The sequence below is a fragment of the Trachypithecus francoisi genome, unplaced genomic scaffold, assembly GCF_009764315.1.
Source record: "Trachypithecus francoisi isolate TF-2019V2 unplaced genomic scaffold, Tfra_2.0 Lachesis_group13, whole genome shotgun sequence".
Classification (NCBI taxonomy): Eukaryota; Metazoa; Chordata; class Mammalia; order Primates; family Cercopithecidae; genus Trachypithecus; species Trachypithecus francoisi.
In genome coordinates, this window is record NW_022681458.1 from 24,441,282 (window position 1) to 24,464,921 (window position 23,640).

Below are 23,640 nucleotides of genomic sequence, written 5' to 3' on the forward strand. Positions count from 1 at the left end.
GGGTACCACAATTTCCCCCAATCATCTTAAAAGCTACCAGTGTGCCTGGGGCAGGCTGAGCTGCTAAGGGTGTGCAGAAAGAAATAGGAGCAGGCAAGAGAACGTACTGCACACATTCTGCTGCCACTCTTGTAGTCTGAACTTGACACAAATGAGAAAATAACACATGATCTCCCTCACTTGTAAAATATTTCCATCAAAGTTTTGAATATTGATTTATTCCTACACCTTACCAAGCCCCCAGACAGAGAAAAGAAGAAATTAAGATGAGCCTTGCTGCTATTTTTTGTTTTAATTATTACACACAATTCTCCCTCTCCCAGCCACCATCTAAATCCCCTTGGCAATACAGGCAAAGACATAACTTTAAACGTTAGCCTTGTTTTAAAACGTGCCTTTCGGCAAATAGGTAAGTGAGAAGAGAGATCAGGATCTGGGGGTGTTAACGGCATAAAGTGAGATGCTCCTGAACTGAACAAGCAAGAAAAAATACTTTCTTAAAAGCAGTCCTCCAGAAAGAATTCTTATCATAGATAAGGGTGCAGTCTAGTGGCAAACTTCATGAAATGCAGCCCCTTCTCTAAAGGAGAGTTAAAATCCTTCTCAAGGGAGGAAGCACAGTGTGAAAGGTGTAACAGCCCACCCCAAGTCCACCCAGCAGGCGCAGTGACAATGGTCATTTCTCTCTGACCTGCCTATGAGGTTCATGGCCCACTCGTGTCAATTTCAAAAAAAAAAAAAAAAGCGAAAACCACCACGTTCGTTTTTTCGAGGCCTTAGTTTTCTTTCATTTTATTAAAGAAAGAGGTCTAGTGGCACGATTCGGTTCCTAGTCAGGACCTCTTCCCAGCAGGTCCTGTGGCCTCGTCAGCTCATATTCCTGGGATGTGCCTACAAGCACCAACTAACCTATCACAAGGTCTCCTCCCGCTACTCTGCCACCCACTCCCTCCAGGGATGTGGCCCTGCCCAATAGAAATACCTCTGCAAAATGACAGAGAGGGAAGTGTCACTCCAATCCACCTTTCTTCCCTGTAAGAACCCCACACACAAGGACACTTTAGGCCACCATGTAAGGTTTTCAGACTTAGCATTTCCTGCAAAGTGTCCATCTCTGCAACTCACTGCTCTTAAAATGTATGAACGTCCATTCTTGCAGGTACACAACACACACACACACAGAGAGAGAGAGAAAAAGAGAGAGAGAACCTCCCTGGCCAATGTAGCTGAAGGAAAGTGGTCACCTCTTCATCATGAGTACAGAAACCCCCTGATTAAATCCTCTTCTCCAGACCTTTAGTGGAGAAATTCATTTTTTCTTCTTTTATAAAAAAAAATTTTAGCTCACCAGCCATCACTGGCCATCCTACAGTACCTGTCCCCCAAGCACACACATGGACACACACACCCCACATGGAAACAGACACCAGCATACAGTCAATTGCAGAAGCTTAGGAAGATTTCTTGGGCATGGTATATCCGGTTGGCTAATAAGAAAATACATCTCCCTTCAGCCTGTGCCTTGACTAGTTAAGGGATAGTAGGGAGGGGGAGACCAAGTTACTCTCCTCATTGTGTTCACCCTGCTCCGAAGAACTCTGTCTTCCACTGGCCCCTCCACCTCCTCCCCACACTCGGTAGCCCCAGCCTGTCCCCCTTGCCCCTTTCTTACATTCCGGGGGGAGGAGGGCGCTGTTCAGGGGAGAGGAGAGCGCTGTTCAGGGAGCGAAGGGGAGCCCCCTTGTGTCTAGAAGGCCTCTCCCCACCCCCACCCCGTGTGAGTTTGTACTGCAAAGCTCCTTGGCATCCTTGCCTGAGTTGGGTGTTGGGAAGCTCAAATTGCAGCTACAAACTGGCTGGCAGCCAGGGGCCGGCTATTTAAAAGCGCCTGCTCGCCCGGAGCCTGTAGTCTCTTTGGAAACTTCTGCAGGGGAAAAGAGCTAGGAAAGAGCTGCAAAGCCGTGTGGGCTTTTTCCTTTTTTGCTCCTTTTCATTACCCCATTACCCCTCCTCCGTTTTCACCCTTCTCCGGACTTCGCGTAGAACCTGCGAATTTCGAAGAGGAGGTGGCAAAGTGGGAGACAAGAAGTGTTAGGATTTGGGGTTTTTTTGTTTTGGGTTTTGTTTTTTGTTTTTTTATTTCTTGATTTCAACGTTTTCTCCCACCCTCTCGGCTGCAGCCAAAGCCTCTTACCTGTTCCGCGCCGCCGCGCACCGCCGGCAGCTGAGGGTTAGAAAGGAGCGGGGTGTGTTTTAGATTTTAAGCAAAAATTTTAAAGATAAATCCATTTTTCTCCCCCAACCCCAACGCCATCTCCACTGCCTCCGAGGTCATTATTTCGGTGGTTGCTTGGGGGTGAACAATTTTGTGGCTATTTTCCCCCTATAATTCTGACCCGCTCCGGCCTCCGCTCACTGCGTGCACCTGGCGCTGCCCTGCTTCCCCCAACCTGTTGCAAGGCTTTAATTCTTGCAGCTGGGACCTGCTCGCGGGCACCCCAGTCCTCCATCTCTCTCTACATTTTTTGCAAGTGTCTGGGGGAGGGCACCTGCTCTACCTGCTAGAAATTTTAAAACAAAAACAAAAAAATCTCTGGGCGCCCTCTTGGCCCCTTTATCCCTGCACTCTCGCTCTCCTGCCCCACCCCGAGGTAAAGGGGGCGACTAAGAGAAGATGATGTTGCTCACCGCGGTCCTCCTGCTGCTGGCCGCCTATGCGGGGCCGGCCCAGAGCCTGGGCTCCTTCGTGCACTGCGAGCCCTGCGACGAGAAAGCCCTCTCCATGTGCCCCCCCAGCCCCCTGGGCTGCGAGCTGGTCAAGGAGCCGGGCTGCGGCTGCTGCATGACCTGCGCCCTGGCCGAGGGGCAGTCGTGTGGCGTCTACACCGAGCGCTGCGCCCAGGGGCTGCGCTGCCTCCCCCGGCAGGAAGAGGAGAAGCCGCTGCACGCCCTGCTGCACGGCCGCGGGGTTTGCCTCAACGAAAAGAGCTACCGCGAGCAAGTCAAGATCGGTGAGCGCGCTCAGTGTGCCAGTCAGTTACGCGGCGCACGGGCGGGGGACACGGGACCGGCTGGGCCCGCGCGCTTTGCGTAGCAAGTGGCTTCGAGCTGGGGTGCAGCTCGGGAGTAGTCGGGGAGGGTCCTTGCACCTCGGAATTGGAGCCTTGGAGGATCCTGCTACCCTGGGGAACTGTCTAGCCAAGTCTATCCCAGCTTTCGCTCTTTCTCCTTCCTCCTACCCACACCTTGCCCGCCCCCTCCCCCACCCCCTCCCCCTACTCTGTCCGAATACTGATTCTGAGTTCCCATTCGGTCACAAGGTCCAAATCCCCTGGTACCCTATCTCCAGTCTGAAAGAGTGTATGTTACATTATCAACTCCCTCCTCCACCCACCTCGCGCCCCGCATACGTTTTTTTCTGGACTTGGAAAAAAATCTCTTTTGTTAAAATATTATTTTAACTGCGGCCTGGAGAGAGAGGCGTTACCCATCTCCTGAGCTAATTCCACCTTTGTCCCTTTTGGCCTCTCCACCCCCGTGCCTCCAGGCGTTTCTATCCCTCCACCCCTACACACACACCACAAGCACCCCACATTCTTGGTAACTAATGCCTTTCGGGTGGAAGCCGTGAAGCCCCTCCCATGTGCATAACCATTGCTTTTGATTGAAGATGATTGCCTGTGGTAGATGGTAAAACATACTTAACTGCAAAATGACTTTTATTTTATCCCAGGAAAGGAAAAAATGCTTTAGGAGCGCAGGGGTGCGGGGTGGGGATGGGGAAGAGGAGGAAGGAAGGGTTTGGTATTCTGTGCCTGGTGTTCGTTTCTGAATCTAATTTCTTTTTCCCCCTCTCCAATTCAGATTTTACCTAGGATGAAAGGTGGACATAGGGCTGGGAGGCAAAAGGGGATGTGAGATACAGACCTTTCAACTTCCTCGCCTATGCAGATTCCCGGCACCACCACCATCTCCACCCCCGCCCCGCAATTCCTCCCTCCGCAATCCCCCACCCCACCCCGCCCTCCCCAATCTCCTAAACCAGATCAGAAGTGGGTGTGCAGTAAGTGCATGAGCGGCCCTGGAAACGCAGAATGCAAAATTCAGAGGGCGGAGACAGAAAAGCCACGCACTGGGAGCCGCGCCTCCGCTTGCCCCGCCCCCGGGTTGCCCCGCCTCCTGGTTGCCCCGCCCCCAAATTCTCGGCGCCAGAAGTCTAGGGTTGAAATGATTGACACAGCTACTTGTTCAATCAGAACAGTTCTACCCCCTTAGACTGAGTTTCTTTTTGGAAAGAGTTACCTGATCTTTAGTTAAAAAAAAAAAAAGTTAAACTACATAAAAGTCTGGGTTCTAAGACGTCAAACTGGCTATTGATTCTCTCCAAAAGGGGTTAAAACTTGGCTAAACAATGTTTAATTGGCGTAGTTTAGTTAGGGGGACAGTTTAGTTACGGGGGCAATCCCCTTCTCCCTCCCTGTCCCTTTCCATTACTCACGAGCACCCTAACATGAGTTTTCTGAAGTGCAAACTTCAGTCACTATAGTGCAGGAGAGGAGTGCGTCCGCTCTTGCCAGGAGGCCGGAGAGCTTCCTGTGTTCAGCCTCTGTCCCCGCAAACCCTGCAGGGTTTGAGTGACGCAGGCGCCAGCCCCTCCAGCTTTGCAAGAGGTAGTCGATCTCCAGGTTGCAGCCTGCAAAAAGAGGAAAAGAGGAGGACGCGCAGGCCCTGGGAACCCCAGAGACCGGCTTGTGAGGTTATTTTCATTAAGATCCACTTTTCAAAGGCGGTCCTGCCCGCCTTCATCTTGGGGGATGTGGATTTGGAAAAGCCTAGCGGAGGCGGAAAACATTAATTGATTTCCTGGCTTGGAAGCGACCGCCCTGGGTAACAATCCAGTCACATCGAAAGTACGTAAGGTGTCACTCAGCAGCATCCTGGCTCCACTTATTATTTGCCAAGCGTGTAGTGTGATGTGGCTAGTGTGAAGGGTGTGCACGCAGGGCGCACGCGCGCGCAATTGCTAGGCGAGCACGGAGGGCGCATCACACACACACGCGCGCGCACACACACACACACACACACACTTCAGTCCCAAGCAAGATCCCCTGTAGAATTCCCTGCCTCCCCTTGCCCAACCCCCACCTTCTGAGTGCCTTTGGGCCAACCCGAAGCAGCCTCTTCTACCCGCCCCCTCCCCAGCACTCCTCTCCGACTCCACCCCGCCGAAGGCAGGTGCCCGGCAGGCTGCTGTTGCGGGTTGGCTGCGCTCCACCGCGGCTGGTGCCGACATCTTCGTCCCGAACAGATGGGTTGGGAGTGGGCGCTCCTGGAAAGGGCGTTTTAGCCGGACAACCATTGGGCGGGTCCCCAAAAAGTTGGAGATGGTGTACAGACCGTTCTTAAGAAGAGAGAAGTGGACAGAGAGAGGGAGAGTGCCCTTTTGGTCCTTTAGCCAAAATTCCTGCTTCCCAACCCACCTCCCTCGTCTCCCCCCGCCCGCCCGCCCCGCCAAAATCTGAGCTTGCAGATATGGATTCGCCCCCTCCCTCCTGCAGTTGCAGCATACACAGACACACGACATATTATATCTATATAATGCGTATTATATATTGTATATATGGTATATACTATATGATATATATTTATATGTAACCAAACATATGTAGAACCCAAAAAAGTGCATTTCTGGAATCAGAAATGGGGAGCAGAGGAGAGTGAGGTGGCAGGCAGCCAAAGCCTCTGGGAGCGCGAGGAGAGGGTGTTTTGCTAGGTTGTTGCTGAGCAACTGTAGAGGGAGTGGGCCGGAGAGCCGGGTGCTGAGAGCCAGCCTGGCTCTGCATTTCATTCCGACCAGTTCAGGAGCAGAGATAGATATGGAAAAAAGAATGTGTGTGAGGCTGGAGGGAGATGATAGACGGGAGTTATTTGTTGGGCAAAGCTCAGTAAATAGAGGTGAGTGGAGGGAGTCAAGGAAATGCTGGGTTTGCTTTCCGGCATTTTTGGTGGGGAATGAGGTTTGATGAGCTGGTCCCCAGCATAGATACTGGGGTTCAGGTAGGTCTCCTCTGTGCTGGTGAGACATTCAGTTTGAGATGTAGGGAACCGTGGGTTCTGGGTTTCTGTTCTGTCATTAAGAAATGAGACACCGTGGGACAAAAAATAGACTTCTGGAAAAGAAAGCAAAAGCATTACCTAAATAAAAATGAATTCAGCCTTTGCTACTTTGAGGGGTTTGGCCTCCATCACCCTGGCTTCAACTCCAAGCTTGGTCTAAAATGCCATGTTGAAGTCAAGTTCCAGAGTTAGGTTTATTGGCCAAATTTATGTCTGGGTTAAGCAAGATCATGGAAAACTGAAGGAGCCAAATTCCTTTCCCACCCGCACCCCCTCCCTCTGAAACAAGTCTTTGAGAGGATGGCCATACCCTGAGCCAACCAAAACGGGAGTCGGGAAGACGAGATGGGGCTTTAACTGGACTTTTCTTGCCACCTCCGCCCACCACCACCCCTTTCTGCTGTGTCAGCTCAGACTGGAAGAACAAGCAGAGTTAGCCCTAGTGAGATCTCATTTTCTTTCCATTTCTCTTTTTCCCCCTTCTCGCCCCTCCCTCCTACTCTTTCCTCCGCCCTTCTCTATCCAACCCTCAACCCCCACCCCAACTCTAAGACATCCCCTGAGGGCTTGAGTTTTAAGTCAGAGCAGCTGTGAGTTAGTCCGGGGCTTGGTCTGGATTTGAGCAGGCAGGTGGGCCTGCAGCTGCAGAGGGAGGACCAGGCTGACCCTAGGAGCCAGAGGTCATCGTGAGGGTTACAGCAAAGGGCATGGGAGCAGGAATTCCCTGCAGAAGCCCTGGCCCCCTTAATGGAGCGAAGAAGAAGCCAGCGGGAAGGGGAGGTAATACTTGTGTAAAGTTTCTACTTTGTACCTAAGCAATGCCTATGAAACTTTTAAGATATTTAGTGTGTGGAAAACAAAAACTCTGGAGAAGAGATCACCACACTCCAGACCCACTACATCCAGAAACTGGAAGAAGATCTTAAAGAGCAGGTACCAACCAGGAGCCGGAGCAGAAGGAAAGAGGGCGGGAGAATGGCTGCGCTGAGTCAAGCAGGGGGTTTGGAGGGGTTTGTTTAGTTTTACATTTGCTTTTTCTCTACAGTTGGTCCAAAAGCTGCAATTCCCAGATACCATCCTTAAATTGCAATCTGGACATGTTATTCAAAACAGTAAGACTGATTACACATTGATTACATATTTGCAAAAATAAATAATCAAATAAACAAGGAAGGCAGCGTAGGCTTCTACCCCCTGCCCCCTACAATACCAGCAAAACCTCCCCTTTTATTTCCAGTTTCATTTATTTCCATAAATTCTGTTATGATGTCATTTCTCTCTCTCTTTTTTTTTAAAAAATATAAATCCAGAGGAGTGACTGAACATCTCTGGGAGGGGGAGAGGTTATACTCCCACCTTGGCTACTATGCTGTTGGTTTAGAGCACCTAACCAGGTTGGTTAGTGCCTGGCCACTCAGCTTAGCTCAGTCCTAGTGTCTCTCCAGGAATTGTCTGGGTATTGGCCAAAGAATGTTAAAGCTGGAAGGAACCCACAGCCATCATCACAGTCAAGGTCCTCGTTTTAGGATGAGGATACTGAGGCACTGAGTGGGGAGTCACTTGCCCAAGATGTGGCAGCAGAGTTAGAGGCAGAAAAGGGGCTGGGACTCAGCTCTTCCCCGCAGGGGCTCCAGCACTGCATTCAGCCATTCCTGGCTTTCTCACTGGGCTCGTGCCTGGGCCTGGGCTAACCTGCAGTGAGGCCTTTGGCAAACACTGCCAGATGCTATCACCCCATGACATCATAATCCACAAGCTGAAGGCGCTGTTTTAGGGGCAGTAGGAAAAGGAGTGAAGCAGCCCCAAAGCCCTCCCCAAAGGAGAGAGAGCCACATTCTCTTATTTTCACACTCACTTCTGTCCCTTTTTCTACACAGTCTTGCATACAAGCCTGGCTTAGGCTTGTGGTTTGTCAGGGAAAGAGGACCTGGAGGGTGTGAAGGATGGGTGTTCAGTCCAGCTTTCAGGTCCATGCACCAAACCTCATTTTCTACATTACAGGAAACTCTCCTGATGTGGAGAGGCAGGCAGGCCCTGGCTGCCTCTGGGCTGTGCAGCGGCCTGTAGTCTTGAAGAACAGGGTGCAGAAGTGGCCTGCTTCCAACAGCACAGTCCTCACGTGGTGCCAACAGAAAGCAGAGATTGAGGGAGGGTGCAGTTGGATGGGGTGAGTGCAGTAACTAGGGAATTTCTGCATCCGAAGGAGAGAAGGAAAACCATGCACTACCAAAGTTGATAAGGAAGAGAGCATGAGGGCCCCCTGGCTTTCATGGGCAGGTGCCTCTGAGATCTTTCAGCAGGAGAGGAGAGATGTGCTTCCAGAGGGCAGCTGGGGACTTCCAGTTGCTGCAGGAAGTGCTGAGAGCCTTTCTAATACATCCTGGAGGCCGTGGCAGCTCCTCCTCTGGGATGCTTAGGAAGGAGGCAAATAAGATAGGCTGTGGGCCCCCTTTTCTCTATATATCTTTAGGGAAGGAGACTGAGTCCCCTTAACGCTGCATGAAAGAATGGGGTTAGGCAGAGGAAGGACTCCCAGGGGGAGCTCTCTAAGTGGAGACGGGTCCATAGAGCACCTTTGCCAAGTCCTTCTCACCTGGTGTTGGCCAACAGACCCCCAGAGACAAGGGTCAAGCCAACACTTTCTGGCAGACCTTCCTGCAGTCCAAGGAGCCTTAGATCTTGTGGTCTACAAGTAGGTGTCTGTCAACCAGGTGCCGTAGCAACCAAATTTTTAGTTGATGATTGGAACTAGGGAGGTGAGAGGTAACGGAGCACTACAAAGGCAGAGACCTGTGCTGAGAGTGAATTAGCACACATCACCCTGAATAATCCTCAGAATATAATGGAGAAGGGGCCATTGCTATCCTCCCCATAACTCAGGTGAGAAAACTGAATTGGAGAGAAGAAGACAGTAAGGTCTTTGGGAGGTTGAGGCAGGTGGATCATGAGGTCAAGGAGATCGGGACCATCCTGGGTGTGGTGCTGCGTGCCTTTAGTCCCAGCTACTCAGGAGGCTGAGGCAGGAGAATCGTTTGAACCTGGGAGGAGAGAGTTACAGTGAGCCGAGATTGTGCCACTGCACTCCAGCATGGCGACAGAGTGAGACTCCATCTCAAAAAAAAAAAAAAAAAAAAAGTCAAAGTAAATCTGTACCAAGGTTTGTTTATTTATTTATTTTTAGAAACAACATCTTATTGTCACCCAGGCTGGAGTGTAGTGGCACAATCATGGCTCACTGTAGCCTCCAACTCCTGGGTTCAAGCCATCCTCCCTTCTCAGACTCCCCATTGCTAGGACTATAGGTGCACACTGCCACGCCCGGCTAATATTTTATTTTATGTAGAGATGGGGTCTTGCTGTGTTGCCAAAGCTGCACCAAGGTTTACTGAGCTATTGTCAACAGCTTCATCTTCCTCCCAGAAAGGGCAACTGAAGGTTTAGGGTGGCACAGTTTGCTGTAGCTATTTAATAGAGGAGCTGCGATTTGAACCCAGGTAGTCTGGTTCCTGATTCTGAACGGTTATCCACTATACTACATGGTGTCTGTATTCTCTGGTAAGGATAGAGATATTATATTCCCAGCTTGGCCAGCTTTGCTGTTGGTTTAGAGTACCTAACCATGCTAGTTCTCCTGGCCTAAAATGGGGTAGGGGGGCTCAGTTGGGTACACCTATAGCCCTCATCATCCAGTCAGTAGGACTCTAGGTCTGCTCACCTCCCCTCCAGGGTCTTCCTCCTGGCTTTCCTCCATTCTTACAACTGCTTTTTAGGATGATAGCTTTGGGGGTTTGTTTTTTTCTTGGAAGGTTAGTGCTCATTTCCTCCTCAGCCCATAATTCAGGTTAAAAAGAACCCAGAACATGCACGTCTGTTTCTGATGATAGAGTAAAAACAAAAACAAACAAAAAACAAGCAAACAAACAAAAAAACAGTGTCTTCTGAGAGAGACTGGCACCAGGCAGATGCTGGTCAGAGATGGGACGGGTAGGAAAAGCGATGATGTTGCCGCTTACCTGGAAGCCTCCACAGCGCCTTCCCCGCCGCCCCCCATCACCCCGTGGCCTTTCTCCTTCTGCAAATGCACACACAAGCGCAGAAGAGCCATTTGACATCCACAGCTGGGAAACAGACTTCAAGAGACTGAGACAAGTCTTACATTTTTTAAAACAGTGAGCAGCCAATCCCTCATGCTTCCACCAGCCTTGTGTTGTAGGGAGGAGCTGGTGGCTGCAAGTTGGCTAGGGACTTAGGGTTGGCAAGGGAGGAGGGGGACTACAGAACATTCTAGACTGGGCCTCAGTATTTTCATCCATACCCAGGCAGAGGCCAGTGCCATCAGGCCAGCACTGACCATTAGGACTTTCTGCAATGATGGAAGCGTTGTAGGTCTGCAGTGTCCATATGTGGCCACGAAGTCCTTGGAAATATGGCTAGAGTGACTGAGGAGCTGAATTTTTCGTTTTATTTAATATTTATTAATTTAAATAGCCACACTGGCTAGTGACTACTATATTTTATACATATATATATGGTTTTATGTATATACATATATATATATACATATATATGTATATATATACATATATATATATTATATACATATATGTATATTATATACATATATATACATTATATACATATATATATTATATATATGGTTTTGTTTTGTTTTGTTTTGAGACAGAGTCTCACTCTATTGCCCAGGCTGGAGTGTAGTGACACGATCTTGGCTTACTGCAACCTCTGCCTCCCAGGTTCAAGTGATTCTCCTGCCACAGCCTCCTGAGTAGTGGGATTATAGGCACACACCACCATGCCCAGCTAATTTTTGTATTTTTAGTAGAGACACGGTTTCACCATGTTGGCCAGGCTGGTCTCAAACTCCTGACCTCGTGATCCACCCGCCTCAGCCTCCCAAAGTACTGTGATTACAGGCGTGAGCCACCATGCCCAGCCTAAGTAGTACATTAATATATAGCAGCCTTAGGCCAAAGAGAAGCCCAGTGAATCCAGGAGCACCCCTGCTGTTTCCCACACTATTGAAGCTCATCTGTCTGCCTCCCTGTCCCCTGCGGCAGGGTTATCCTGCTTCAGGGCAGGAGCATGGATGAGATAACCTCCCAAGGCATGCACTGGGCTCTAAGCCCCAGCTTATATTACAGAAATACTTTCAGACCTACTTCTCTTTGCCTCTTGGGCAGATTTACACATCTCTCCATTTAAAGATTATTTATTGAATACTATATGCTGGTGAGACAAAGAGAAATGACAAAGCTCTGCCCTTAAGAAGTTGGCTATTTAAATTCCACAGAGGGGACTAGAATGAAACCCAGAAGAAATTCAGATCCCTTTTCCATTCTTTGTAGAGAGATTCTAGGCATCCTCATCTTATCTTCTGTCTAGAAAAGATGGGAGAATCTCCCCAGGTCTGGGTGGCCTGGCAAAGCCCGACACTCTTCCTGGACTGTGAATTTCAAGGATGCCTCTGTTTCTTCGATTTTTGTAAGCTAAGGCACAATATCTGGGTCACCTAGTTTTCTCTTACAATTGATTATTAGGTCAAGCAAGATAGAGTGATAAACTAACACCAGCCCAGGAGCAGGCTGTTAATGGCACTGGGGTGTGACTAAGAGGTCCGGGGGTGGGGGATTCAGATTTTAGGCAGGCAGGTCTCCACCTGGATCCATCCATTGCTATGACTAGCAAGCAAGGTGGAGTCAGAACCCTTCAGAAGACCATGTGCCTGCCTCTGTTGAAAGAGAACAGCCGTGGCAAAAGGGCAGGTTTGGAGAAAGTGGTTGAGCTTGGGCACGGTACATGCATTGTGCAAATGTGCAGACTGTAGTATTTCTCACCCTAAGACGCCTCTGGGTCTGTAGCAGCTGGACTTGCACCATGACACTCTCTGTGTTTGCCAGGACATAGAGAATGGTGCAGTCCTTAAGCACGTGTTCATGTTACCGTGGGGAGAGGCCGATGTACCGTGTGTGCCTCTGTGGATGCTGCTGCACTGGGGTGAATGGGGAATGCCTTACGAATGAAAGAGGAACTGAGTTGGCCACCCAAAAGTGGCAGGGGCTAGAGGCATTGGAGAGCCAGTGGGAAGGACTGGAGGTATTATATAGAAGCCAGAGATTTAGATCCCACCCCAAAGGTAAATACTGTATCCAGATAATATTATCATCATCCCCTCCCTTAGTCACTGAATAGGATTATGAAGGTAAAGGTCCAGCCTCCATAGCTCCCAGCAGGAGAAATGGATGCTGAGCATTCCACATTTCCCATGCTCTGCAAAACCCTCTCAGAACAGCATCTCATGGGCAGGGAAGCCTGGAATATGTCTCTCTTCCTTCCTGGATCATTTTCCAGTTGCAGGTTACAGAAACAGCAGAATGCCATGCAGAAAGAAACCCTGTTTCCCCTCTCCCTCACCTGCCTTCACTCTCCCACACATGGTTCTCTCCAGGCCTCGCTTGTTTGTCTCCCTGGCTCTTTAAATATATGCTGCAGACACACAAATGAAGGAAGGGATTCGAGTGATTATTACAGAAGTAGGAGAGGGAGGCACCCAAATTCCAGATTTTTTTTTTTTTCTTCGAGACAGGGTCTCACTGTGTCACCCAGGCTAGAGTGCAGTGGAGCTATCAAAGTGGAGCAATCATGGCTCGCCTCAACCTCAACCTCCAACCTCCCAGGCTCAAGCAATCCTCTGGTCTCAGCCTCCTGAGTTTCTCAGACTACAGGCACACGCCTCTAGGCCCAGCTAATTTTTGTATTTTTTTTTTTTTTTTTTTTTTGGTAGATATGGGGTTTTACCATGTTGCCCGGACTGTTCTCGAACTCCTGGGCTCAGGCAATCCACTCACTTTGGCCTTCCAAAGTGCTGGGACTAGAGATGAGCCACCACGCTTAATTCCAAATTCCAGATTTTAAAAACGCTTCCAGTCCCTGGAAGTGAGCCCATGCTGTGTGGGTGTCAGTCTCCCACGCCCTCTGCTGGCCACATGGAGATATTGACCTGTTTGTCAAACAGGTTCCAGTGCTGACTGTTGAGTTTTTTTGCTGTTCACGTGCAGAACAATCTTCACCAGGAAGTCCTCCTGGGTATCCTGCCTAGATCCCTTCTGCAACCTCAGTTCGTTTTCTCTTGATGAAATAGCTCAAGAGTAGCCAGTCTACTTGTTCCTTCTTGTTTTATCTAAAACTTAAACCCTTCCAAAATTGAAAGCCTATTTATGACTCAGCCACAGAGCAGCTGAGTCGGGCTAGCTGCTTCTGGCACGTAGCTCCGGTCTTACTTTCCAGCCCTTTAATCTCCGTGGCTCTGCCCTGGCTCCCCTCCAAGTTTCCGCTGTCTCTCTGGAGCCTACAGGTGACCACAAGACCCTGATTAGTATCTTCGACCCTGGACTCTGCTGCTGCCTAAGGAATAGGTCCCATGGGGTTCAGTGGCACCAGAAACCGGGAGGCACATCAAAATGTTAAGCCTGCTCTTCAGAAGCAGCCAAAAAGCTTGCAAGCTGGGGAAGGTGTGCCCTCAGGAGACTCATCTTGGGGAGGCTGGGTAAAGGAGAGAGTTTGCAAAAGCGTTTTTAGTTCCTTAAATGAAGAGAGATACCAGAATCTACATGTTGTATGCCAGTATCGTGGTTGCTTGGCCCCGGGGCAGTACTTGAACACTTTCAAAGAAAAGAGTAAGAGAGGTCAAAATAAATTTACCCCAAGGTTTGTCAAACCATTGTCAACAGCCCCATCCCCCTCCCAGAAAGGGTGACTCAAGGGTAAGGACAGCCCACAGCAGTTAGAAAAAGTCCCAAAATGTGAAGGGTCTTGAGAAGAGCTGTTGAGGGAAGGCTGTGGGCCAGCATGCTTCTGTGTCCACCAAGGCCAAAGAGAGAGAGTAAGCTGCAATGACAGCTGGAGAAGGGCACCCTCTGACCAAATGGACAGAGCCTCCCCCAACAGGTAGCCAGAGGAGGATGGAATGGCACCCCCATTTCAGATGTCCTTAAGAACTAGAACGATAGATGCTTATTTCTGCTTGGACACGGAGAGATTGGTTAAATGGCCTACAGAAAGGATTCCAGGAGCTGCTACACCAGCCACAGGAGAGGAGCCAGGTTCCCAGGCTCTCTCCCCTTGAAGAGGTGACAATGTGCTGGCTCTCTGGGCCGGGCTGGGGCAGCCCACTGAAGGAGATGCAGAGACTCGTGTGTGCGCTGGTCAGCAGCCAGCCCACTCCCCCACCTGCCCTCACTTGATCCAGTTACAATCTTGTTTGGGGAAGGGGTCCGGGCTTCTCCAATCTGAACACCCGTGCCCCCAGGCTTTCAGTAGCCACCATTTCCTGCCTGCTCCTCCCCCCACAGTAGTCAACTACTTTTTGAGGATTAGAATGCTTGGTGATGCTGAGGTTGAGTGGTGCGGCTCCAGTCCCTCAATAAGACTGGCCCGAAAGCCCTTCTGTGCGATGGTTAGCGCTCCCTCTCCTTACTCCCTCTTCTCCAAGATCTGAGCCTCCAGGCGAGATCTGTGTTACTAGATAACGGAACCCCAGCCTTTCCATTTGTACAGAGTCCCCAAACCAGCCTTGCTTCTCCCTTCCTCCTGCCAATCTCACTTGCTCTACAACCAAGAAAAGTCAGTTTACCCCAGAACATGACCCTTGTAACTAATCCCTAAAATCCTGCCTTCCACCCACCAGGGATGTCACCCTATTGATGAGTCGTCACAGCAGTGTTTGATAGAGGAGAATCGGGGTACTGGGACATCAAGACACGACTGGGAAGAGGGAGTGAGAGGCCAGAAGGGGTGCCAGGAATCTCAGGTTGAATTTTGTTCGGGGAGAGTCCACCCACCACCTTGTTATTTGTTTTCTCCGAGTCATGATCTTCCTCTCCAGTAATTACCTCCCTTCCTTTCCTGTGAATAAATACCCAAAGCAACTCACCACCAGGAATGCTGCAAACCCTTGGAGGTTTCTTTAGGGCAGGGACCTTCTCTGCCAAGGCCTTAAAGATCAAATACCTATTTCATGAGACTTGACAAATCCTGAGCCAAGAGAGAAACAGATGCTTGGCTGCTTCCTGCCACCTGCCATCCTGACCAGGTTAGGCCAGGTGTTCAAATGCCTTTCCTAACTCACACCTGGAACTTGCCCAGGGCTGCAAGCTCAGAAGTCGGGTTCTATACCTGTCCAGAGGCATAAAACAGTGTCTTCTCAAAAAGCTTCTCTTTTCCCCACCCCCCCTTCCTTGAATTCTACCCACTTCTTCTGTTCCCCATCCCAGATGTCTGGCGATCACTCTTCCTGGGCATCCCAGCAATCATGGAGTGGGTGGAGAACAGAATTTTCTTTCATCTCATTTTGGTTATTTAATATCACTCAAAGCTCTATTTTCTCTTTCCAGTATTTGAAAAAAGAGGGAAGCAATGAAGACAGGGACCCCCACCTCCACTCAGCCCTGCACCTGGTCCCACTGTGGGGCATTGTGGCCACACCCCGCCTGCCTGGAAACAACAATCTAAAGTTCCCCCACTCTGGTTCCTCTGAGGCTGGGTGAGGTCAAGGAGCTGAGAGGAGAAGGGGACCCAGGGATGGATGCCTATGAGATAAGAATTTAGGGGAAATCTGCGCACCAAGAAAAGGCCAGACGGGTAGAATTAAGGATCAACAAATACATGAACAAAGTCTTACTTCTCTAAAGGTCAAAAGTCAGCTAAGTATAGACTGTCACCAAGCCATTCCTATATATAACTGTCCTGGTCTCAGCCAGCTGTCAGCCTCTCTCAGTCCGGAGCTGAGTAACGTCCCAGCCTCCCAGGCCCCCGAGCACGGCACCAGTTCTGAGCCAGAGCGGGAGCGAGGCCTCTGACTTCTACTTGGCCCCATGCCAGTCCGCTCCGGGCCCACATTTCTGGCTCTCCCCTCCCCTCCCTTCCTCCTGCTGTGTATGAAGGTCCTCACCACCCTGCTGCTCCAGACCCCAGGAACCCCTCCTCCCAGGTTCCCCAAGTCCAAAGAGACCTCGACATCCAGCAGCTCTGAAAGTGCAAAGATCTCACTAACAGGACAGATTTGGCCCTTCTCGTCCACGCCCTGGCTGTGTCATCTTCCTCCGTGGACCCAGATTCCCAGGTTCCTACTTCTCAGCCCCACCTCCAGCCATGTCCCATCTACTTGGCCATCCCCCAGCAAGCAAACCACTCACTACCACCTTCATCCTTGCAGGGGCCACTTTCCTTGCCCTTCCTCCTTCCTGCCCCAGCAGGTCCACTCTGTACTCACCCATCCGTCCGTCAGTCTCTCAGTTCTCCTCTGTGAAGTCTGTCTGCCTGCACGCTCTGCGTGACTCCAAGCATGTCAGAAACTTCCCGCCAACATGAGCATTCACTCTGCTTCCTGGTTCTTATCCCCCTGCTTTCAGGGTGTGCCCCAGGAGGGCAGAGACACATCTGCTTCAGCCTTTATTACTCCCCTCACCCCAAACTGCCCAGCCCTGGGCTCTGGCCATGTGCACCTTGGCCCACAGGGGCTGACCCTCTGGTTCCTTCTCCTGCAGAGAGAGACTCCCGTGAGCACGAGGAGCCCACCACCTCTGAGATGGCCGAGGAGACCTACTCCCCCAAGATCTTCCGGCCCAAACACACCCGCATCTCCGAGCTGAAGGCTGAAGCAGTGAAGAAGGACCGCAGAAAGAAGCTGACCCAGTCCAAGTTTGTAGGGGGAGCCGAGAACACTGCCCACCCCCGGGTCATCTCTGCACCTGAGATGAGACAGGAGTCTGAGCAGGTACGTCTCGGGGATTCCCTCATTCCCTCCCGGCTTTTGACCTTTCCCTGCGTCTAAATGGACATTCATGGCAGCAGGAGGTGCTTAGGCTAGACCCAGCAGAGGACCTGCAGCAAACCATGGTGGCTCAGCTTAGGAGGTGGGAGGAGAGTTTCCAGAGCATACACTTGTCAGGGCCAAGGGCTTGTGCTAGTAAGTGGGAATAGAGGCAGTGCTCATTTGAGGAGAGTGTGTGCCAGCCCAGTGGCCACGCGCCAGGTACCTGGGCCCTGCAGCTGTGTCCAGTCTGAGGCAGAGACTGAGTATTCTCCTAGAGCATCTAGACATGGGCACCTCTGGACATGGTTACTCAGCAGAAGAGAAAAGCTGCAGGGGAGGGAGTGACCTGGAACACAAAAGAGAAAGTATGGATACCTGGCCAAAGGCAGGCTTTGTGATCCCAGCGCACGTGACAGGTGACAGAGAGGAAAGAGCTTTGGCAGTAGATGATTAGCACCAAAGGTGGTGACTTTCCTCCCGAGGCCCTTCAGCCCCCACCCCCTGGGCCATTTGTCAGCGCAGCTGGGTGGTTTTCCTTTGGTCTCGCCATGGCTCTCACCCTCCTGTCCACACAGGGCCCCTGCCGCAGACACATGGAGGCTTCCCTGCAGGAGCTCAAAGCCAGCCCACGCATGGTGCCCCGTGCCGTGTACCTGCCCAATTGTGACCGCAAAGGATTCTACAAAAGAAAGCAGGTACGTCCCCTGCCCTGAGCTCCCAGGCTCACATGGCTCTCAAAATGGCACCTGCCAGGAAACTCCACCTTGGGCAAGTGCCTAAGATTTCCACCGTTAACCGCTTACTGTTTCCCAGGCCTCAGATACCCATTCGTATACCACGATCATGACTTTCCACATTCCCTACTAGGCTGCAATCCATTCCCTCATTCCCTCTTATGCTGTAATCCACTATGCTTTCCACGGGTCACCTTAGCTAGGTGAATTCATTGCAAGAGGAAATTCTGTAACACTATCGCACAGCATGGATCATTGGTGTACCACACACTCAGGAGTTTAAGCCGTATTTTCTCTGTGTACCACCTGAAATCAGCTCGCGTCCCTTCACAGCCAGGCTCCCCTTTGGGCAATGGTTCTCAGATTTCCAAGGGCATCCGATCCCTGGAGGGCATGGCTGAAGGCTGGGCCCCACCCCTGCAGTTTCTGATTATTAGACCTGGGGTGGACTCTGGGGTGGACAGGTGATCGTGATGTTGCTTTAAGGGCACCCATAATCTAAATGTAAGAGCCAGGCCACACTGGGGCAAATCGTGGCTCTGCCACTTACTAGCTGTGTCCCCTTACTCATCATTTAATATCTCTGTGCCTCCAGACCCTTGTGTAAAATGGAGAATGAGGAGTAAGTGATTGATCTTTGTAAAGCACTTAGAACAGTACCTACTGCATACCAAATGTTGAGTGGTGGGTACAGGATAACACCACAAATGATGCCTCCTCCTGTTATTATTATTACCATTGTCATTATTATTGGATCATAACTCTCTTGAGAATCTGCAGAGTTTCAGGCTGAGGGAGACTCGAATGGGTAATATTTTAAAAGGGACTGTAAGCCAGGCACAGCGGCTCACACCTGTAATCCCAGCTACTCCAGAGGCTGAGGCAGGAAGATCACTTGGGCTCAGGAGTTCTAGACCAACCTGGGCAACATAACAAGATCCCATCTCTGAAAAAGAAGAAAAGAAAGGGATTGAAGGAGCTAGCCAAGGGTAGGCTGCCTACATTCACATTTTTCCCTGGGTCTTTCCGTGAAACGGGGACACTAGAAACCCAAGGGTCGGGTCTAGCGCCCTCAACTCTCTGGAGATGAGAGTCTTGTCTTGGGGCAGAGAAGAGGCAGGACAGGGAGGAGCAGAGCCCCGGGGTGCGGCGTCCTCACAGCCTGTTGCTCTACTCACCCCAGTGCAAACCTTCCCGTGGCCGCAAGCGTGGCATCTGCTGGTGCGTGGACAAGTATGGAATGAAACTGCCAGGCATGGAGTATGTCGACGGGGACTTTCAGTGTCACACCTTCGACAGCAGCAACGTTGAGTGATGCGTCCCCCCGAACCCTTCCCTCACCCCCTCCCACCCCCGGCCCCGACTCCAGCCAGCGCCTCCCTCCACCCCAGGACGCCACTCATTTCATCTCATTTAAGGGAAATATATATCTATCTATTTGAGGAAACTGAGGACCTCGGAATCTCTAGCAAGGGCTCAACTTCGAAATGGCAACAACAGAGATGCAAAAAGCTAAAAAGACACCCCCCCTTTAAAATGGTTTTCTTTTTGAGGCAAGTTGGATGAACAGAGAAGGGAAGAGAGGAAGAACGAGAGGAAGAGAAGGGAAGGAAATGTTTGTGTAGAGGAGAGAGAAAGACAAATAGAGTTAGGAAGAGAAGGACAAGCAGGTAGGCGGGAAGGAAAGGCACCGAGACCAGGGAGGGGCCCAACGTTCACGTCCAGCCCTGGCCTAGGGTCGGGAGAGGTGGGCGCTAGAAGATGCAGCCCAGGATGTGGCATTCAATGACACTCTTGGGGTTTCCCAGTATGGATTGGTCAGGGGGAGAAAGGAAAAGGCAAACCACGCCAGGACCTCTCCCAGATCTGTCTCCTCCTCTAGCCAGCAGTATGGACACCTGGACCCCTGAACTTCCTCTCCTCTTACCTGGGCAGAGTGTTGTCTCTCCCCAGATTTATAAAAACAAAAATGCATTCCATTCCTCTGAAAGCAAAACAGCTTCATAATTGAGTGATATTAGATAGAGAGGTTTTTGGAAGCAGAACTATGAATATGAAATTCATGTGCATATTTCATTCCCCAGGCAGACTTTTTTAGAAATCAATACATGCCCCAAAATCGGAAAGACTTGTTCTTCCAGGGTGACTACAGTACATGCTGATACGTACGGTTTCAGCCCTCATTTAATTCAATTTACAAGTAGCACAGCAGCCTCTGTGGGGGAGGATAGGCTGAAAAAAAAAGTGGGCTTGTATTAATCTACAAGACTCCATATAGTCATATATAGGCATATAAATCTATTTTTTCTTTGTTTTTTTCTTTCTTCTTTTCTTTCAAAAGTTTGCATTAACTTTTCAAAGTAGTTCCTATAGGGGCATTGAGGACTTCCTCATGCTGGGAAAACTGAGAAAACCCATATTCTCCTAATACAACCTGTAATAGCATTTTTGCCTGCCTCGAGGCAGAGTTTCCCGTGAGCAATAAACTCAGCTTTTTTGTGGGGCACAGTGCTGGACTTGACAGTGATTCCCCACATATATTCTTCTGCACCCACCGAGCCAGGCAGAGGCCAGTCCTCCGTGGTGCAAACAGCGTGCGCCTCAGTCCATCCCATTTTAGTCTTTAAACCCTCAGGAAATCACAGTCTCCGGACATCACACCACATGAGCCCAACAGGTCCATGACGGATCCACCAGTCCCGCCCCAGCCTTTTCCTTTCGTCTGAACAGAACGTGCATTTTTGGAAGCCTCCCTCACTCTCCACACTGGCAGAGCAGGAGGGAGACTGAAGTAAGAGATGGCAGAGGGAGATGGTGGCAAAAAGGTTTAGATGCAGGAGAACAGTAAGATTGACGGTTCCGGCCAGAGTAGATGTGGGGAGGAACAGAGGGCTGAAGGGACTGTTCCATTCTAGCTTTGGCACAAAGCAGCAGAAAGGGGAAAAAGCCGATAGAAACTTCTTTAGCTTCCCCACCCTGTATGTTTTCTGGGATTCGAGAGGAAAGAGAGGAAAATGGGGGAATGGGTTGCAAAATAGAAATGAACTTAATCCAGGCCACAGAGCCAGGGAAGGTGGGTAACTTTAGGAGGATGCTAGACTTTAGAAGCCAGACAGATAGGAAGAATCAGTCGAAACTGGCCACGCTTTGGAAGGGACAAGACTATGCGCTCCGCTGCCCACCTTCAGCCTGCAAGGAGGGATGGAGGCCCACGAGTCTTTCCGGCTCTTCCTCCATTCTGGCCAGTCCCTGCGTCCTCCCTGGGGTGGAGGATGGAAGGAGGGCCGGAACAAGCAGGGAACGCATGATTCAGGGATGCTGTCACTCGGCAGCCATATTCTGAACCAAGAGAACTCCCATTCTCCAATGACTTCCTCAACCAGTGGGTAGCCTTGTGACTGTTCTTTAAGGCTGAAGATATCCAGGAAAGGGGGCTTGGACACTGGCCAAGGAGACCCCTTTGTGCTGCGGACACAGCTCTCTTCACTCTTTGCTCATGGCATGACACAGTGGAGACTGCCTCCAACAACGAATTTGGGGCTACGAAGAGGAATAGTGAAAAGCAAATCTGTTTCAACGGATGGGAACCCTATAGCTATAGAACTTGGGGGCTATCCCCTATGCCCCTGGACAGGACAGCGGACTGGGGACAGGAGAAATGCTCGATCTTCATGAGACAAAGGGGCCCGATAGGGCCAGCAGCCACAAGGACTTGACCTGCCAAGTCAGCACGCCCCATCTCTCTGCACAGCTGTCCCCTAAACCCAACTCACGTTTCTGTGTGTCTTAGGCCAGTATCCCAAACCTCTTCCATGTCACTGTTCTTTCCACCTATTCTTCTTTTGCATCTTGAGCAGTTATCCAACTAGGATCTGCCAAGTGGATACTGGGGTGCCACTCCCCTAAGAAAAGACTGAGCCAGGAACTACAATCTCCCCCTACATTCCTCCCAGCCTGGACCTGAGAGGGGCTCTCTCTTCGCCCACTGTGTCTGGACTTTGGGCGGGCTTCTGCCCCTCGCGTTGGCTTTTTGCTGCCAGCCATCAGGTGGGGGATTAGAGCCTGGTGTGAGTGTGCCAGACTCTTCTGGTTTCCAAAGTTCGTGCCTGGTAACCCAAACCTGTGAGTCTCTTCTGCATGCAGGGTATTCTCATGGGCAGTTGGTCACTCCCTAGAGAAGCTGGGCCTTCGTGGACACATGGAACTAAGCCTCCCAAATGGGAGGTCTGGCTGGGCCCAGGGTGGGGAGACCCTGGGAAGGGAGGCACTGGAGGAAGACAGCACCTCTTCCCCCGTGGCAGGGTGCAAGGTAGGCAGGTTTGGAATGGTGTGGGCATGGCAATCTAAGCAGGGCTCTCTTTGACTCCAGGCTGGCCTTTGGCCGACTGCCTGCTGACCCAGAGACCTTGGACTCCGGGCTATCCATGGCTCTGGGTCTAAGTGCTGCCCACTCCCACACTCACACCCACAGAAGAGACCCACAGAAGGTCTCTCCCATCCCCTTTAGACTCGTGCCTCACTCCAGCAGTGGTGAAGATCCTCTGTCTTTCCCATGACTGCTAGGAGATAGGGAAGTCCAGCCAGGACTCACCCTCCTTCCTCCAGCCTGCCCCGACCCACCTGGCAAAGCAGGGCACATGGGGAGGAAGAGACTGGAACCTTTTTCTGACAGCCAGGCCTAGACAGACAGGCCTGGGGACACTGGCCCCATATGGGGAGAAAGGCAGGCGCACGAGGTCCAGGGAGGCCGTTTTCTGATCATGGCTCTTCTCTCTCACCCCGTCTCCCCACCACCACCTCTGTGGCCTCCATGGTACCCCCACAGGGCTGGCCTCCCCTAGAGGGTGGGCCTCAACCACCCTGCTCCCACCACCCAGCGGTTAGCGAGACAGGGCTGCCACGGCAACCGCCAAGCCCCCCAGAAGGTGGGACAGTACCCCGGACCCATCCACTCACCCCTGAGAGGGCTCCGGCCCAGGATGGGAACCTCAGAGAAGAGCTCTAAGGAGAAGAAACCCCATAGCGTCAGAGAGGACACGTCTGGCTTCCAAGAGAAAGGAGGCTCCGTTTTGCAAAGTGGAGGAGGGATGAGGGACAGGGGTTTCACCAACCAGCAACCTGGGCCTTGTACTGTCTGTGTTTTTAAAACCACTAAAGTGCAAGAATTATGTTGCACTGTTTCTCCGCTTTTTATTTTCTCTTAGGCTTTTGTTTCTATTTTAAAACATACTTTCTTGGTTTTCTAATGGAGTATATAGTTTAGTCATTTCACAGACTCTGGCCTCCTCTCCTGAAATCCTTTTGGATGGGGAAAGGGAAGGTGGGGGCGGTCCGAGGGGAAGGGGACCCCAGCCTCCCTGTGCCCGCTCACCCCACTCCACCGGTCCCCAGTCACCAGCCAGAGTCTCCACTGCCACTGTCACACAGTAGCCCACATGGATAGCACAGTTGTCAGACAAGATTCCTTCAGATTCCGAGTTGCCTACCGGTTGTTTGTTGTTGTTGTTGTTGTTGTTTTGTTTTGTTTTGTTTTTGAAGACAGCAATAACCACAGTACATATTACTGTAGTTCTCTGTAGTTTTACATACATTCATACCATAACTCTGTTCTCTCCTCTTTTTTGGTTTCAACTTTAAAAACAAAAATAAATGATGATAATCTTTACTGGTGAAAAGGATGGAAAAATAAATCAACAAATACAACCAGTTTGTGAGAAAGAAAAAAAAAAAGCAGAAAAAAAAACACGAAAAAACCATCTGAATGCGGAAGAGCTTGAGCTCGGCTCCTGTTTAGCATTTTGTACTTAAGGAAATAAAAAACCAACAAAGGCTCTCACATTTTCTTACAAAGTGAAGATTGCTGTATACTATTTATTCAACTTATAATTTATGTTACTCCTTGATCTTTGTCTTTTGTCATGACAAAGCATTTATTTAATAAAGTTATGCATTCAGTTA

The 23,640-nt window shown here is 50.6% G+C and overlaps 1 protein-coding gene across 1 annotated transcript; it reads left to right on the forward strand.

The window, feature by feature from the left end:
• The first annotated feature begins 1,866 nt into the window (after positions 1-1,866).
• On the forward strand, positions 1,867-23,640 carry IGFBP5 (insulin like growth factor binding protein 5). Its single transcript, XM_033230327.1, has 4 exons — positions 1,867-3,011; positions 16,680-16,909; positions 17,524-17,643; positions 18,866-23,640. Exons 1-4 carry the CDS (start codon positions 2,675-2,677, stop codon positions 18,995-18,997), a joined length of 819 nt encoding a protein of 272 aa, XP_033086218.1. The 5' UTR covers positions 1,867-2,674; the 3' UTR covers positions 18,998-23,640.